Genomic DNA, 16,394 nt, shown 5'->3' with positions numbered 1-16,394 from the left:
AACTACAAGGGACAGCTGGAGTTTATCTGATGTGACAATTTCCTTTTTCTGCTATAGATTGGTTGTACCTCTGTAGGAATTGAAGCATATTAGTAGCTGTGACAGGAATATTCTATGTTATAAGAATTTTATTCTTGGAATGTAATTATTTCATTGGTTATAGGGATGAATAATGCATATGATTTCAATTCTGGCCTAGGTATAAAATCTTTCATAATGCCTTTTCTTGATGTCTGTTTGGTTTTCGAAGAATGTGCTATTCAGTGTTAATTCTTAGGGCCTTTGGACTTAATTAATTGAATTTTTCCACTTCAGTATTCATTAACTTGATATCCAAATATTTTGAACATTCTTCCTATGAAATGTGACCTCCCTGGGTTTCCAAATTAACTTTCATTATTATAACCCTGTTCGCTTCATTTTTAATTTATTTCTAATGTATTGTTTTCTATCAAGTTCTTGTCCATTTGGGTTATTGTGGATGATGATGTCCACTTATAAATGAACCTTTATTAGGTTTCAGGCTTGTCATTTGGAGTTTCATTTCTTTTGTGCTCTTGTGTATGTAACTGATTGCAATCTTTGATCATTTGCTGTTAGTTTTCCATGTTCACTAATTGTGTGAAAAAGGAAGCGAAGAAAGGCCCAGAGAAGAGAGGACAGTGGAGCCAAAGAGCTCATTAAAGGGAAATGGGTTAAGTATCAGGGTTTCTATTTTCATTCTCATAGTGAAGATTTTCTTTTTTCAGAATACGAAGAAGATTTTGAAGTAGATGAGGAGAAACAAGATGAGAAAGCTCATGAACAAGGACAGGCTGGTGATCACGTGAATGGAATGTCAAAGTCACCCTCAGATGGCGAAAAAGATAACTTAGACCCTGAAAAGAAGAGTGAAATCTTGTGGCAGAAGGCATCAGATGCTGATTACAATGTGAAAGATGAAGATGACGGACGTTCTGATAGTGAATCAGATGAGGATGAACAAGGCAAGCTGTTTAGTTTATCAGGTTATATAGGCGGGTTTGCGAGTGTGCTTGCTGCTTCTCTTCTTCTATATTTAATGAGATGATCCTTCTTAAAGGGAGGGTGTAGAGCCTGGCTTCCTAATTAGAGGATGCTGCCCCATCAATCCTGCATAGAAATCCAAGTTATGGAATCTCTCCTTAATATTTTCTTTTTCCTTAGTTTGAGGAGATTTTTTAGCAGGGCATCAGGTAAAGCTTATAATGACTTGTCTTTCATTTACTTAGGAAGTTATCACTTTTTTTTTCTTTCTGTCCAAACTATCCCCTCTTACACACGCGCACACACACACACACACACACACACACACACACCATTTTTTGGCTTTGGAAAAATGAAAAGTAGCTTCTATTCAATTAAGGGAAAAGTTGAAGATTCCTGCCTTAGGCTCATTTTGTTTTTTCTTAACCTTCGACACAGGGTGCTGGCATATTATTTCTTTCGTCAAAGGTGACCCTCTCACAATCTTTAAGTTTAAAACGACTCTGAATATTTACAGAGAAAATACAGAGCCTTTCAGTCAAGGAAGGAAACCTTCAGCATCTGAAGGATATCTTACATTTTTAAGACTTTAAAACCTTAATTCACCAAAATAATGTACAGTCAAAGAAGGGACAGATTTTCTGCTTTATTCCATAAAAGGGTTTTGCCATGTCTATGTGGTTCCTAATCAAAGATCTTCCCTGGTACACTCTGTGCATTTACCAGTAATATTTAAGCATATGTGTTCTTTGTAATTTGCTTTAGACTAGATAATAAAATTACATTATGATGACTTTTTGAATTGCTGTCCATTTCCCCCATTCTTTCACCTGCAAAAAAAAAATCTTTGTAAAGAATCTCAGTATTTTGAAACCAGGGAATAAATTAGGATAATATAAAATAAGAACAAATTAAGTACTCAATTAGTCACAAGAGAAAATACTTAGTTTATAGGTGTACTCTCTTCAAGAAAAACTCAAGCAAATCTATTCCAAAATTTCATGCTCACATATATAAAACAATAAAATAAAGAGAAATTATTCACAGTGAAAGAGAGGACAAGTTTCTAGGAACCATAGATAGTATCATGACTATGCTTGAACCAAAATTTTAATTCAGAGTTTCCTGACAGTCAGAAAGTCAGAATAAAGACTGAAGCACCATGTGAAAATTTAAAATGTTTACTATCAGAAAACTTGAAAACAAGATTTGCTGTAGTTTTTATATTTGAAAGAGCTACTCAAAATTTATGGTTAGGTATTGGAATATTTTTTATGAAGTCTTAAACTAGACCTTTTCTATAATTTCTGTTAATACTTACATTTTATGTTTCTAGTCATGCCTAATATATATGCTCTCTTCTCAATTTGAGTGTGAATATTGGGTTTAAGTTTATATTCTTATACAATGTAGAGAAAGTTAAAAGGTTCTGTGGAAAAGTGATGTCTCCTGAATCAAATTTTAAAGAAATATATAAGTGACTTAAACCTGGAAAAGAATTGAAAATGTGTTTTCATATAAATATGACTTGTTCAAAACACAAAGGACTGAATTTTTATTTCTTCAGCAATGGTGGGGAATTATCAAGTGTTGATTTCATTAAGATTCAGTACATTCAATATATGGTTATCTGGGAACTATTTTTGTAAATAACCACCTTGCTGTTTAGGGATCAAATGCATTTTTTCTGAGGCAGGAAATTTTTTTGTATTTAAACAGAGAAGGATATAGGTAGTACTTGGATCTTCCTTGCAGGAAAAACTTTAATCATTAAGACCTGTAATTGTTGAATAACTGACCACAGCAGGTAAGCTTTAACATTCAATACTATTTGCATATAAATAATCAGAATCCTGAGTTTGGAAAGGCATCCTATTGATATTGTTTATTAACTGTTTTATGCTAAACTCTGTGCTAAATATTTTACATGAATTATTTGATTTACCTCAAACAACTTTAAAAACATGTACAATTTCTTTTTATTTCCACTTTATAAATTAATAAACTTAGAAATGGTGAGATTAAATAACTCATGTAGCCAGAAAGTGGTGGAGCGAAGACATAAATATCACCCGACTGCAGAGCTTGGATTTTGGAGAAAAGATATAATGTTTCTCCAAATCAAAAAATATTCATGTACTTAAAATTAAAGCACATCCCCACAGTAAAAGGATTTTGCTTCCTTAAAGATATACATTTTTAGAGACATTTATCTTGAGTTCTTCAATTTATTCTATTCTGTAGCCTGTTTTGTTTTGCTTGTAAATATGGAAATTTTATAATTTTACCCAATTTTACCTTTCTTCTCCCACTCCTTATGCACTCCCAGGCCTTTGGCTCAGTTCTAGCTCATCCCCCTCCTCTTCCATGACACTCTCCTACTTTGGCAGCCTTCTTTAAGCTCTTTAATTTGTGAAATGATGTCATTCACTAGCCCATTTTTCACTTATTGCTTCATGTATGTTAAACTTTGCCCCTCAGATTAGTTACACAAGTTAATTGCACACAAACTAATTGCACTCTGAAAGTCAGGACTCTGTGTTGTCTTTGTTGTTCCTCACAGAAGTGATTTCCTGAAAGATACTTTGCAAATAGTAAGCAATTCTTCATTGTTTTAACACCAAAAATACTAAGGTGATTTTGTTAGCCATATCTTGTTACATTTATATGATATGATTATTACTGGCATTTTATTGAAAAAAGTATGGAGTTAGCTGCATTACTAGATATAGAATATATAATATTTCAAATAGGTAATGAATGCTGTCAGAACATATAAAATATAGTCTACAAATGTTGGGAAATTTAAGAGCCAATATTAAGTTTGCTAGTGATTTTATTTTGTTGTTTCAATAATGGTGTTATTAACCTGTCTTTTTTAAGAGCTCTTTTGCATTCTTGGTATTTTCATGAAAACTACCATTATTATGAAATAAAATCTCATTGTTTATTACTGTTTCTTTTTCTACCCCCAGCCTCTTTTATTTCTCATCCCTTGATTTTGATAACCTGACCTTGTGTTACTCAAAAATATTCTTTTTAGCATGTGGAGTATCAGAATTAAAGAATACATCTAGCAAACAAGTAGCATATATTAAAAATGATAATGACACTATAGATTCCCTAGAACCCTCTATTGAAAAGCCAGACAGCATTTCATCTCCAAAAGTTAAGAGGCATATTGTGACCACTGAATCCCAGACACCAGTACATCTTTTTTATTGACATGATTAAGGATCTTGCTGTTACTATTTGGATGTGTTTCATTTGAACCTGCCTGCACCTGTTCCCAGAGGGCAAACAATTGCCCAGACTGTCACTCTTGTGACAAGTCGGCCCCATTTAACCTGCCAGCTAACAATTGCGTTGCTCGCCTTGATGAATATACTGTGCTGAGCAGCCCATGAATGATAGAGTGCTAGAGACTGAAAGCTGACTTAGAGAGGTGCCTAGTTTAGGAAGGATGTGTGAGGCTCTCATCATTTAAAAAGAAAGACAGCTTCCTTTTCTCTGCATGTGTGTTGGCAACCCCAGGCGCTAATTCACAAGTTGAAAATATATTGTCATAGATGAATGTTATAAGGGAAAGTGTCATGTCACTGAAAAATACCTTTATACTTTTTATGAGCAGTTTGGGTGATAGTGCCTATGAGCAAGAGGTGAATAAGTAGCTCCTTATGAGAAAGGGTTGAGAAAGAGAGGATCTGTTTCCAGGATACAAAGACTAGAACATAAGAATTAAAGCAATTTTTTTTTCTAATACAAAAAATAGTATTTCACTTGTGCTGTTTTCCTGTTCATTGAAGAAGTAGGTTTTATGGACTTCTAAAATCTCATTCACAAAAATATTCTGTTGACTTGGCTGTTTACTTGACTCATTCTTCATTTCTTGGCCCATTTCTATGGGCTTGAAGAGAAACGTATCAGGGAAGTTGCTCCCCCTTTGTTGAAATTATGCAGCAGAGACACTATACTCTTTGGATGTCAGTGTAACTTGACTGCTTCTTAGACCAAAGAGGATGAAAGGAAGATTGTAGTTAACCTTCAGCTCGGAGTCTATATGTGTGACATTGTTTTGCATAATTAGTAAAACTTTAATTTTTTTAATAGTAAGAAATTTTCAATCCATGTTCACTTTTTGATTTTTAAAGAAGGGAGTCATTTTTAAAGAAGGGGTGAACACTTAATGCAACATCATCTTTTTTTTACTAAAGTATCATTGATATACAATCTTATGTTGGTTTCAAATATACAGCACAGTGGTTCAACAGCTACCCATATTATTAAATTCTCACCCCTCTAGTGTGGTCACTATGTATCCATGTAGTAAGATGTTACAGAATCATTAACTGTGTTCTCTCTAATGCAGCCTCATCTTTTAGTCCACATAAAATACTTTTCCATGAGGCATTTCTGTGCAGTTTTGAATGTGTCTTGTACATAGCAAAGGCACTGCTGGGCACCCAGTGGAATCTCGTGGAATGCGTGACTGATTTACTGAATTGATGGATAATGTCGAAAGACTTAGCACAATGTGACACGATTTGATTATATTCTCAGTATTTTAAGTTTTCATTTTAATGTTTAAAAAGTACAATTAAAGGTAAATATGGAGGAATTTTCATGCTTTTTTTTCTTTTCCTCCTGCTATACCTGCATTTACCTATAGATTTTTACCCTTAACAGAGACAAACACATGTATGTCTCATTGATGAATTGAATAATAAATTGTCAGAACGAGAACATATCTCTCCCTTGAGACAAATAACTGCTTACTGTTTATATCTGGAATTTAATTAATGATTTCTACTTCTACTTTCATTAAGCATACATTTGTTCTACAGTATAGAATACTGTTGAGTATATAGAATATTGTTGAGTATAAAGCAGTTGTCTAGGTATATTGTACATGAACATATTGACTGAACCACAGTAACTAATATAAAAAACCGATTTTCATGAACCCATGAGCATAATCAAAATAGAATTATCGATACAATAGTAGGATAAATAAATACATGTTTTCTGGCTAATCTGAAGAAAATAGGAGCAGCATTTATGCAGATTTTGCTGTGAAAGCTTAGACTCCGGAATGAGAAAGGCACTGCTCACATTAGAGTTCAGGAAAGTATTGGGTCCACTGGGTTGGGATATGTGGTGTGCTAGTGGGGTGACCTGAATTTCTAACTGAATTTATGTATTTGATTTTGTGCACTAAAATTGGGGTATCTATAGGGACTTCAAGCTACTAAAACAAAAGGCAAAGTAGTTAAAATCAGGATGCTAATGGAGGAAATGGTGAATTTAAACTGTAGTAAAACCATGCTCCATGAGAGGGGAGAGGAAATAATTAAAAACTAAGGTCAGGATTTATAATTGGTTCAATACAGACCATATGGCCATTGACTGCCATAAGTGTAACAGCAGCTTCTACCCATGCTCACTTAGGGGAATGAACAAAACCTTAATGGACATGTGCAGTAGGTCTACTGTGTTCATGCAGAAGAAGGCCATGTCCCTCTGGAGGGTGCAGTCCCCATGGAAAGCAGGGACACACCCTGCCTCTTTTTCCATTGTGTCCTCAATACTTAACACATTGCCTGACACAAAGGAGGTGCTCAATATGCATTTAGGGAAAAAGATCCATGTACGGCAGTAAGTAGATGGAGGAAAACTCAGAACCTCAGTTAGGAGGGAGAGCAGAGTTCATCCTGAATCTGTTGGACTGGTGTTGACTGGAGACACATGAGTGGTTGACACGCTTAGTCAGGGGTATATCAGGTTGGCCAGGCAGGCAGGATAAACAGTGGAGATTACCTGTATGTGTGTATATATACACATATGATGGCTAAAATGGAGAATGACCACTAGAGATATCAAAGGGAGGACAGACTGAATTCCATTAGTTCTGAAATTTTGGAGAGAACTGTTTCTATTTGTCATCCTGGGGTGGTAATAGTGGCAGGTTAGCAGAGAGAAGCACTAGTGGGCGCATGACAGTAGGTGCTTTCTGTCTGCAGGACTTTCGTCAGGTTGAGGGGTCTTAGTTTTGCTATAGTGGGTCATTTGCAAGTGAAGTGTTTTATAAAACTTGCTGCTTTACATCTACTGGACATTGGGTATTATTTAACTTCTCTGGGCCTTCCTTTCTAGATCTAGAAAAAGAAGATAAATTCCACAGGATTAAATGGTATTTGTGAAGTGCTTATATCACTGTTTGGTACTCAGTAGGTACATTATCATAATCAGGTTTTATCTTTTTTCCCTTAATATTAATAGTAACTGTAATTACTATTCTTAATATAATGAAAAGATAAAAATCATGGGGCATTAATTATACTTAACATGCATGATTTCATAGAGGGTAATGATTATTTGATTTGATTAGGTTAATTTTTTGTCATGAAATTTCTGTAGTGACTTAAGGAAAGCAATTAGGTAGAATTATCCCCATTTTCCAGACAGGAAAAGAGAGGTTTAGAGAAATAGCGTTACCAAAGTCAAAGCTAGTAAGCAGCTGAGTCATTATTGGAAACTTAGGTTTATCTTACAGAAAAATATCCAACATACCTTGATCTCATGTTGTATGTAACAGGGATGATGCAAAAGAAGAAAGACTTATCAATGAATAGTTACCAAAGACATGGAAAGAGAAGACAGTGAAGGATTTGGGGACTGAATGTGGAGAGAGGTCAGAGATCCTGCTTAGGACATGGAATTACAGCACCAAATTTACTGGCTTTGTCCAAGGACTCAGGCCAAGTGTGCAGGTCATTTCTTTATCCTAGAGACTCTGAGCAGATTCGTCCAGCATCAGTACGAGGGAGTGAGCACTGGAGAGGAAAATGGAGTTGGGTAGGAGGCAGAATTGTTGACCAACCTGCCTCCCAGGGACAAAAATTTACATGTGTGCCCTCAAATTTCCTTTACATAAAAAGTTTCTTTATATGAATTTTGATATGAAAACTTGCTTTGTTTCTAAAAGAATAAATAAAATTTGTGTTGAAAATTCAATTTCATGGCCCTAAAGCATTTTGAACTTTTTTGTAGGCAGAGTCTTGCCCCAGTGTCTGTATGAAAATGAGAGTAAGAAATGAGAATGAAATTAAATTATCCAATGAGGTTAGAGAGAAATTTGAAAACGGAAATGAGTTTATATGGGAGGTCAGGTACTCTCGCCTCATTGAGGTCATTCATTCTCCTAATCTTTTTTCTGGAAAGGACTGACTCAAAATGGAACCAGAGTGTGTTTCAGCTTTTTGAAATAAAATAATTCAATTAATAGAAGCTACTACAGAAAGGAGCACTTATTATTTTGTATTATGTGAACAACTCTCAAAGCCAAAAGTGGGAGTCATCATGTTCTCATTAAAAAGGTAGATATGAATATTTTTGGAAATGCAGAACAAGTTTAACGTTGTGTCCGAGCTAATTTTGTGATTAATGAAAGGCATTGATCAAATCATTAGCAAACAGTTCTTCTTCTTTTCTAAAAAGAACAAATGTGAGACAAAGAGAGGGGGAAATCAGTCCATAAAGTTTTTGAACTGGTACAAATATGACAGAGAACAACTGTCCTTGATCTGCTATGTTCCCTAAACAGAGACACCATATCCAGATGTTATAAAATGGAGATAAAGAATGAGTGGCTAAGATGTGAGATTTCCTTTGAGAAACAGTGGTCCTCGGTGCCTGTCAGGGGAATTGGGAGATAAGAACAAATGAAATTGTACTTTACTTAAAGGTTCTGTTTCTAAAGGCTTTTTAGTTTGTTTTCCACTGCTGTGTAGTATCTCTTAAATCTTTGTGGAAACTCTGGTGTGTCTCTGACTACTTGAAATGCTGAGCCCTGTCAGGGGGAGCTGTGGGGGCTGCAGGGATCTCGGGAAGAGGATGAACGTAAAGACAGGGATTTCTTCCCTTAAATTATTATTTCTTCACTGTATTAGCTGCTACGGCCATCTGTGTAGCTGCCAAGCAGAAATAAAAAACAGAAAAAAGAGTAACAAGCACAAAGAGAAGGGAAAACAAGAAAGGTAGACAGCGTGTAAGTGTAGCTAGCGTACTTTCTTTGAGAATAAATTTTGCAAAAAAACAATTACAAACGCAGATCTATTGGTTAAAAAAAATCAAAAGTAATTTTGTATTTCTCTGGCACACAGCAGTGTATGCTGTGACTTTGAGCATCTCTTCCTTACAGCAATTCAGTGTGTATGTTACTTTCTTGGAGGATTTTTAAAAGATTTTTGGCATGTCTGCAGCCTCACATCCGTGTGCTGCCTAGATCCCCTACAATGTCTTACCTATCCCATGTGTCCCCCTCCCAGCTTCTGCACCCTCTGCCTTCTTCAGAGGTGAGCCCTGGGCTGCTGGAGTTGCTTTTCACCCTCAGGCACAAAAAGTCTGCGTCTACATCCCCCCTGGGGTAGCCTATAGCTATATCTGACTGGAGCAGAGTATGAAAGCCCAATTTCTTCCTGAAGGGAGGAAAAATTCTAATATAATTTAGACTCCAGAGGTCCCTGTGGAACCAGGCTGAGGTTGAGATGTTGCTGGAAATAGCCCCCTTGATTGACTTCTCTTCCCTGTCCTGCTACTCCCCACACCTGTAAGAGTTTGTCCTGGAGCATATCCTTCATACATCACTTGCACATGCATCCTCATCTCAGTGTCTGTTTCTGGAGAACCTAAAAATACACACATGCACATATGAGCATACCTCAAGACATTTATTAAGTTTCTAGGTATTATGCAAATACATAGATCTTACCATACACAGCTACCAGGGCTTACTAGTATGGTGGGTGTTACAGTAGGTAAAAATTTAAGTTTTATGTACAGAAAATACTGTGGCTATCAAAAACTATAATGAAATAAATACTCTTGCTGCAGAAGGATAATATTATTGTATTTTTTTCTATAATAAAAGAGATACTTACAAAGGTTTTCCAATGAAATGGCTTTCAAAACACAAAGAAATACAAGTAGTTTTCAGTTAAATATGATTTCCTGTTGGAAGCTTCTATAGACTCACAGATTTATACAGTCTTTTCTTTATCATGACAATATGTGTAATAGATAAGAAATGGTTATCAAATCTACTAATCTATCTTAAAAATATTTAGTATGATTAATTACTAACGTAATTCCCATGCCTAAACTAATTGCTTTTGGAAAAACAATGATGCTGTCATTTTTGTATTTTGTAGATATAAAGACTGCCTCCTCAGTCTCATCCAGAAGTCGCTCATGTTCTAGCTGCAGTGAAGATGAGTCTGCATTGGGAGACAGGGATGTCCACTCTGAAAACAGTCCAGATGCCAGAAGTTCATCTTTTCAGGAGTTGAATGAAAATGATGAGCCAGGAAAATCCCACCTTCCAATTAAGGATTCCCTAGAAACTGTAATTGAAGACCAAAAACTGGTAAAAGCAGATGTGGATTCCAAGCCTCTACCTAAAGAAGAAAGCTTGGAGAATGTTCTTGAGGAAGAAATCAAGAAAAGAAGCCAAACGATTGCAGAGGGCTTATCTGAGAAGGCCAGGGAACATGTTTCTGAGGAAGAAAAGGAAAAGGATAAGAGTAAGCTTTGGGAAGGAAGCGCTGCTAAGGTGAAAGACGGAAAGGCAGGTCCTTGTAGGGTGGAGACAAGCGGTAAGTATGGCCTTTGAGTTGGCCTGCCATGGTCCCCATGCATGGGAGCTGATTTTGGTTGTTGCATTCTGCCAAAGCTTGGGAAATACAACTGTGATAATGCCAGAGGGATTCAATTTTTTTCCTACTTCTCTCTATGTCACATAATCATACATGTATTTTCAGTTTGCTGTTTTCCTTCTATTGCATTTAAAAAATTACTTGGTAATTCTTATACAGCCTGTTTCCTATTTCCTGTAAATTCCTTCCTATGGTAATTCTATCTCAAGAATAAAATAAAACACAATACATGCCTGAAGGCAAGGGTACGTGTGGCTTTTTAGAAGTTATTTAATACTAGCAATACTATTTGTTCTTAGGTATATATGCAGATACACACACACACACACACACACAGCTAACATTGGTAGTTGCTTGCTATGTGTCATTTCTAAACTCTTACATATATTAACTCATCTAATCCTTACAACAACCCAATATCCCTATGAGTTAGGTTCTATAATTATCATCTGGATTTTTACAGATGACATGATCATTGCTCAGAGAGGTCAGGATGTCAAGGCTTATATAGCTAATAAGAAACATTCCTAGGATTTGAATTCAGGCAGAGTAGTTCCAGTTTCTAAAAATTTCCTACTGTATCTGTGCAATAGGAATTTAGATTTAGATACATGCACATATGGAAATTTCATAGAAAATTTCAGCTTTTCCTTGAATTCTTCTCTAAAACTGAGTACCTTCCTGATCTGGGGGAATCCTGGGGGTGTAGGGCAGTTCCATTTGACATGGGCAGAGTGTGGAGTGTCTCAGAGTAATCTGGCCCCAGGACCTTCGACACATGAGAAGACTTTCTCAACTTTATGAGAACAGTTAAAGGACGGATCTGTGTCCTGTGGACAGCCAGATTGTGCCTGCCAGATATTTACCTCTCAAATAGCAGCCTGTGCCCTGTAACTTGTATCTTGGTCCTCTCCCTTCTCTCTCAGTTGTTTCTGCTGCCAACATGGTGGGCATTCTTTTGGATTCCAAAATAAAATGTGTTTTCACACTTTAATATTACTAAAAGTCATCTGTGTTTTAAAACTTATGAATACTTTTAATGTCTATAGATTTCTTTGAGGATCTTAAAAGCTGTTATTAAACCACTGGGGCCTTCACCTAGAAATTGAGGATGTTGAATAATTATCTTTCAATTCAGCCATTATTATTAACTTTCTACTCTGTGCAGGGTACCATAGTCAATAAGAAATGTGTAAGAGAGGGTTCCCTCCCTCTTAATATAAAATGTTAAGAGGAAGGTGTAGCACACCGTTAACTGGACAAAGGTTAGTAGTCATACATAAAACCAGAGAAGGTACAAAAGCTTTGGGATTTCAAAGGAAGAGAAGTCCCATTTGGTTAAGGACAACTTGACAGTTTTTGTGAAGGGCTTGTTTGAGGAAGGCTTTTAAGGTTAGATAAGATTCTGAAGGTGGAATGGAAGAGGTTGAAAACATTTCAGACAGTGAAATGTAACAGAGAATATAACCTTTGAATAAGTTAAAAAATAACTCCGAAAGGAAAAGTTTGACAAACTTAAGTCCATGGGCCAAATCTGGCCTGCCACCTTTTCTTTTTGTATTGCCTGGAAGCTAAGTTTTTTTTTTTTAATTTTAAATTATTTGGAAAAATCAAAAGAATACTAGTATGTGGTAACGTGGAAATTATATTAAATTCAAATTTTAGTGTCAGAAAATAAAGTTTTATTGGAACATACCATTCACCTACATATTTTCAATGGGTGCTCTTATACTATAAGGACAGTTTAGTTGTAACAGAGACCCTGTGGTCCACAAAGCCCTAAAAATTCGCTTTCTGGCTCTTTATAGAAAAAGTTTGCCAGCCTTTGCTCTAGGACTATAGTACAAAGACCTCCAACATTTTCAAAAATATTTTGTCATTTATGAGCAAGGATTTAAAAAAAATACATTTGAAATTCTTTTATGAAATAACTCAAATTTTGTTCTTGGATTTCATTGTTCAATTCTGGTACATATAATGTATAATCTAGATTTGTATAATTTAGCAAGGTGCTGATCAAAGAAGGTAGAGATATTAAAATTCAGTAGTAACATTAATATTATTTTATTATTTACTTATACTCCAGAAAGCTAGATTGTTTATACGGATTTATGTTAAGTAGACATCTTTTTGTAAAGTAAGGGATACCTAATGTAGACTCAAATTAGGCAGTCATAGAATAGCAGAAACATTGTACTAGGATCAAGTCACTTGGAAGAGAGTGGGTTGTTTTGATTTTTCTGGATTTGTGAAATGAAAAGTGTGTAAGTTTATTATTTTTCTCAGATATTATGGGAAACCTGTGTTCTTGATAATATCTATAATAGAAAAACATTTTGTTATTATCTTTTTATTAAGGTAGGTTCAAGACGAAATGACAAGGTTGGTGACTGTTTATCTTTCTTAACTCTAATATATGTACAAAGTCTCTTTATCAGTGGTTTTTATTAACGGCTTATGAAATAACATTTAAAAAATAGAGAAAAGTTTTTAAAAATTTCCCATAGATCTGTCACACACAAAGAATAACTTTTAGCAGTTGGTCAAGCTTTTTATTTCTAAACTTAGGGTTTACAAAGTTATATTGTCATATTTTTATAAAATATTATTGTATTCTTCTTTTTATTCTTAATGTTATACCATAATCATTTTTATGTTAATATCTAATCTTTAGAAGGATGCCTATGCATTATTTTATTCTGTGGTTTTTCTCATAATTAAATGATTTCCCTATGTTGGATATTTATATTTTTTCTTATTTTCACTAGTATTAACAGTACTCTAGTTTCTTATTATCTAAGGTAATTTCAAATTTATAATTACTTTCTTTGTCTAAGTTCCAAGAAGCATAATTCTGGATCAAAGGTTATCAACATTTTAAGATTTTTTTTTTTGAGAGGGCATCTCTCATATTTATTGATCAAATGGTTGTTAACAACAATAAAATTCTGTATAGGGGAGTCAATGTTCAATGCACAATCATTAATTCACCCCAAGCCTAATTCTCATCAGTCTCCAGTATTCTGAAGCATAACGAACAAGTTCTTACATGGTGAACAAATTCTTACATAGTGAATAAGTTCTTACATGGTGAACAGTACAAGGGCAGTCATCACAGAAACTTTTCGGTTTTGATCACACATTATGAACTATAAGCAATCAGGTCAAATATGAATATTCGTTTGATTTTTATACTTGATTTATATGTGGATCCCACATTTCTCCCTTTATTATTATTATTATTATTTTTATTTTTAATAAAATGCTGAAGTGGTAGGTAGATGCAAGATAAAGGTAGAAAACATAGTTTAGTGTTGTAAGAGAGCAAATGTAGATGATCAGGTGTGTGCCTGTAGACTATGTGTTAATCCAAGCTGGCCAAGGGCATTAAAACATCCACGGATGCAGAAGATTTCTCTTAAAACAGGGGGGGTGAGGTTTTAAGCCTCACCACTGTTGATCCCCAATTTCTCACCTGATGGCTCCCCTGTGACTGTGCCTGTCTTAGGTTGTTCCTCCCTTGAGAAATCTTACCCATCTCTGGCTAACCAGTCATCTTCCGGGGCCATACAGGGAAATGTAAAGTTGGTAAGTGAGAAAGAAGCCATATTGTTTGAAAAGGTTAGCTTTTTACTTCTCTGCATATTTATGCCCTGTGGCTTCTATGCCCAGCACTTGTCTCGAGGTATCTTTACCACCTGGAGGAATTATGATACTCGGTAAATTCGATATGAGGCATGAATTCTATTTAAGGGTTGTAATTAGGAAGGAAGAAGAAAAGCTATAGAGGTAGCAGATGGAAGAAAACATGGGAGGATTGATTATTTCTTTGACATATCTTCTTGTAGAGTAACTTAAGCATGTATAGGTTTTAAACTACTAATTAAATTGTGCACACACATTAACATAATAGGAGTACAGTTACATAACCAAAGCATACCTGTAATTACCAGCCATCTCCAGTGAAACCAAGAAAACCAGTTAGGCACCTTAGGAATTTGTGAAAACTTATCTATAATATGGTGGATATTGTCCAACTGAACTTGAACAGTCCGAGAGAAATCAGACAAATTAAAACAACCCATTCCTGGGGACTGTTCACATCCCATATGTTCTTTTAACAGTAAATCGTCTGTAGTTGTAAGATTTTGGAGTGCTACAATTTGCACTTCTCCTAATTCTTCGTTGAGTTCCAACAGTTTAGAACCAGTCAAATTTGTTGTTTTCTGTATGCACAGGCCAGCTTAGATATCTCCTTCTTCATTCCCATGGCAAGTCCAGGAACTGGTGGGATGAGTGCATCTACACCTGTATCAGTGCATGGATCTTTGTTGGGGTTTTTTTAATGGTCATCTTCTGGCATGAGTCTTCCCGAGAGTGCTGATGTTGGAAGTTCTTTTTCATATCGTATCTTAGTTCATTTTCGGGGTAGCCAAATTAGGCTTTGATCCTCTGTATAAACACAAACAAACCCTTTGCCTACACTTTTATATGCCCTTTATATCATTGTGTAGAACTCATTGGAGGTCACCACACAGGAACTGCTTTTTTTTTTTTAATCATTAATCTACACTTACATGATGAATATTTTGTTTACTAGGCTCCCCACTATATACCCCTTTACAGACACTGTCCATCAGCACAAAATGTGGTAGAGTCACTACTTGTCTTCTCTGTGTTGTACAGCCCTCCCGTTTCTCCCACCCCCCCATGCATGCTAATCTTAATACCCCCCTTTTTCTCCCCCTCCCTTATCTCTCCCTACCCACCCATCCTCCCCAGTCCCTTTCCCTTTGGTATCTGTTAGTCCATTCTTGAGTTCTGTGATTCTGCTGCTATTTTGTTCCTTCAGTTTTTCCTTTGTTCTTATACTCCACAGATGAGTGAAATCATTTGGTATTTCTCTTTCTCCACTTGGCTTGTTTCACTGAGCATAATACCCTCCAGCTCCATCCATGTTGCTGCAAATGGTAGGATTTGCCCTTTTCTTATGGCTGAGTAGTATTCCATTGTGTATATGTACCACATCTTCTTTATCCATTTGTCTATCGATGGACATTTAGGTTGCTTCCAATTCTTGGCTATTGTAAATAGTGCTGCGATAAACATAGGGGTGCATTGGTCTTTCTCATACTTGACTGCTGCATTCTTAGGGTAAATTCCTAGGAGTGCAATTCCTGGGTCAAATGGTAAGTCTATTTTGAGCATTTTGATGTACCTCCATACTGCTTTCCACAATGGTTGAACTAATTTACATTCCTACCAGCAGTGTAGGAGGGTTCCCCTTTCTCCACAGCCTCGCCAACATTTGTTGTTTGTCTTTTGGATGGCAGCCATCCTTACTGGTGTGAGGTGATACCTCATTGTACTTTTAATTTGCATTTCTCTGATAATTAGCGATGTGGAGCATCTTTTCATGTTTCTGTTGGCCATCTGTATTTCTTTTTTGGAGAACCGTCTGTTCAGTTCCTCTGCCCATTTTTTAATTGGGTTATTTGTTTTTTGTTTGTTGAGGCATGTGAACTCTTTATATATTCTGGACGTCAAGCCTTTATCGGATGTGTCATTTTCAAATATATTCTCCCATACTGTAGGGTTCCTTTTTGTTCTATTGATGGTGTCTTTGGCTGTACAGAAGCTTTTCAGCTTAATATAGTCCCACTTGTTCATTTTTGC

General features: G+C 35.8%; 1 protein-coding gene across 2 annotated transcripts in view; it reads left to right on the top strand.

The window, feature by feature from the left end:
- ERICH3 (glutamate rich 3) overlaps positions 1–16,394 on the top strand; it is a 121,099-nt gene that overhangs the window by 84,801 nt on the left and 19,904 nt on the right. For both annotated transcript variants that reach the window (XM_037024391.2, XM_037024390.2), the window contains 2 exons: positions 750–986; positions 10,215–10,658. In XM_037024391.2, the coding sequence (XP_036880286.2) occupies positions 750–986; positions 10,215–10,658 (681 nt within the window). The remainder of the gene's footprint in view (positions 1–749; positions 987–10,214; positions 10,659–16,394) is intronic.

This window comes from Manis javanica, chromosome 4 (assembly GCF_040802235.1).
Source record: "Manis javanica isolate MJ-LG chromosome 4, MJ_LKY, whole genome shotgun sequence".
Classification (NCBI taxonomy): domain Eukaryota; kingdom Metazoa; phylum Chordata; class Mammalia; order Pholidota; family Manidae; genus Manis; species Manis javanica.
Note: the sequence above shows the minus strand (reverse complement) of the source record. Positions and strands in the feature narration are given on the sequence as shown.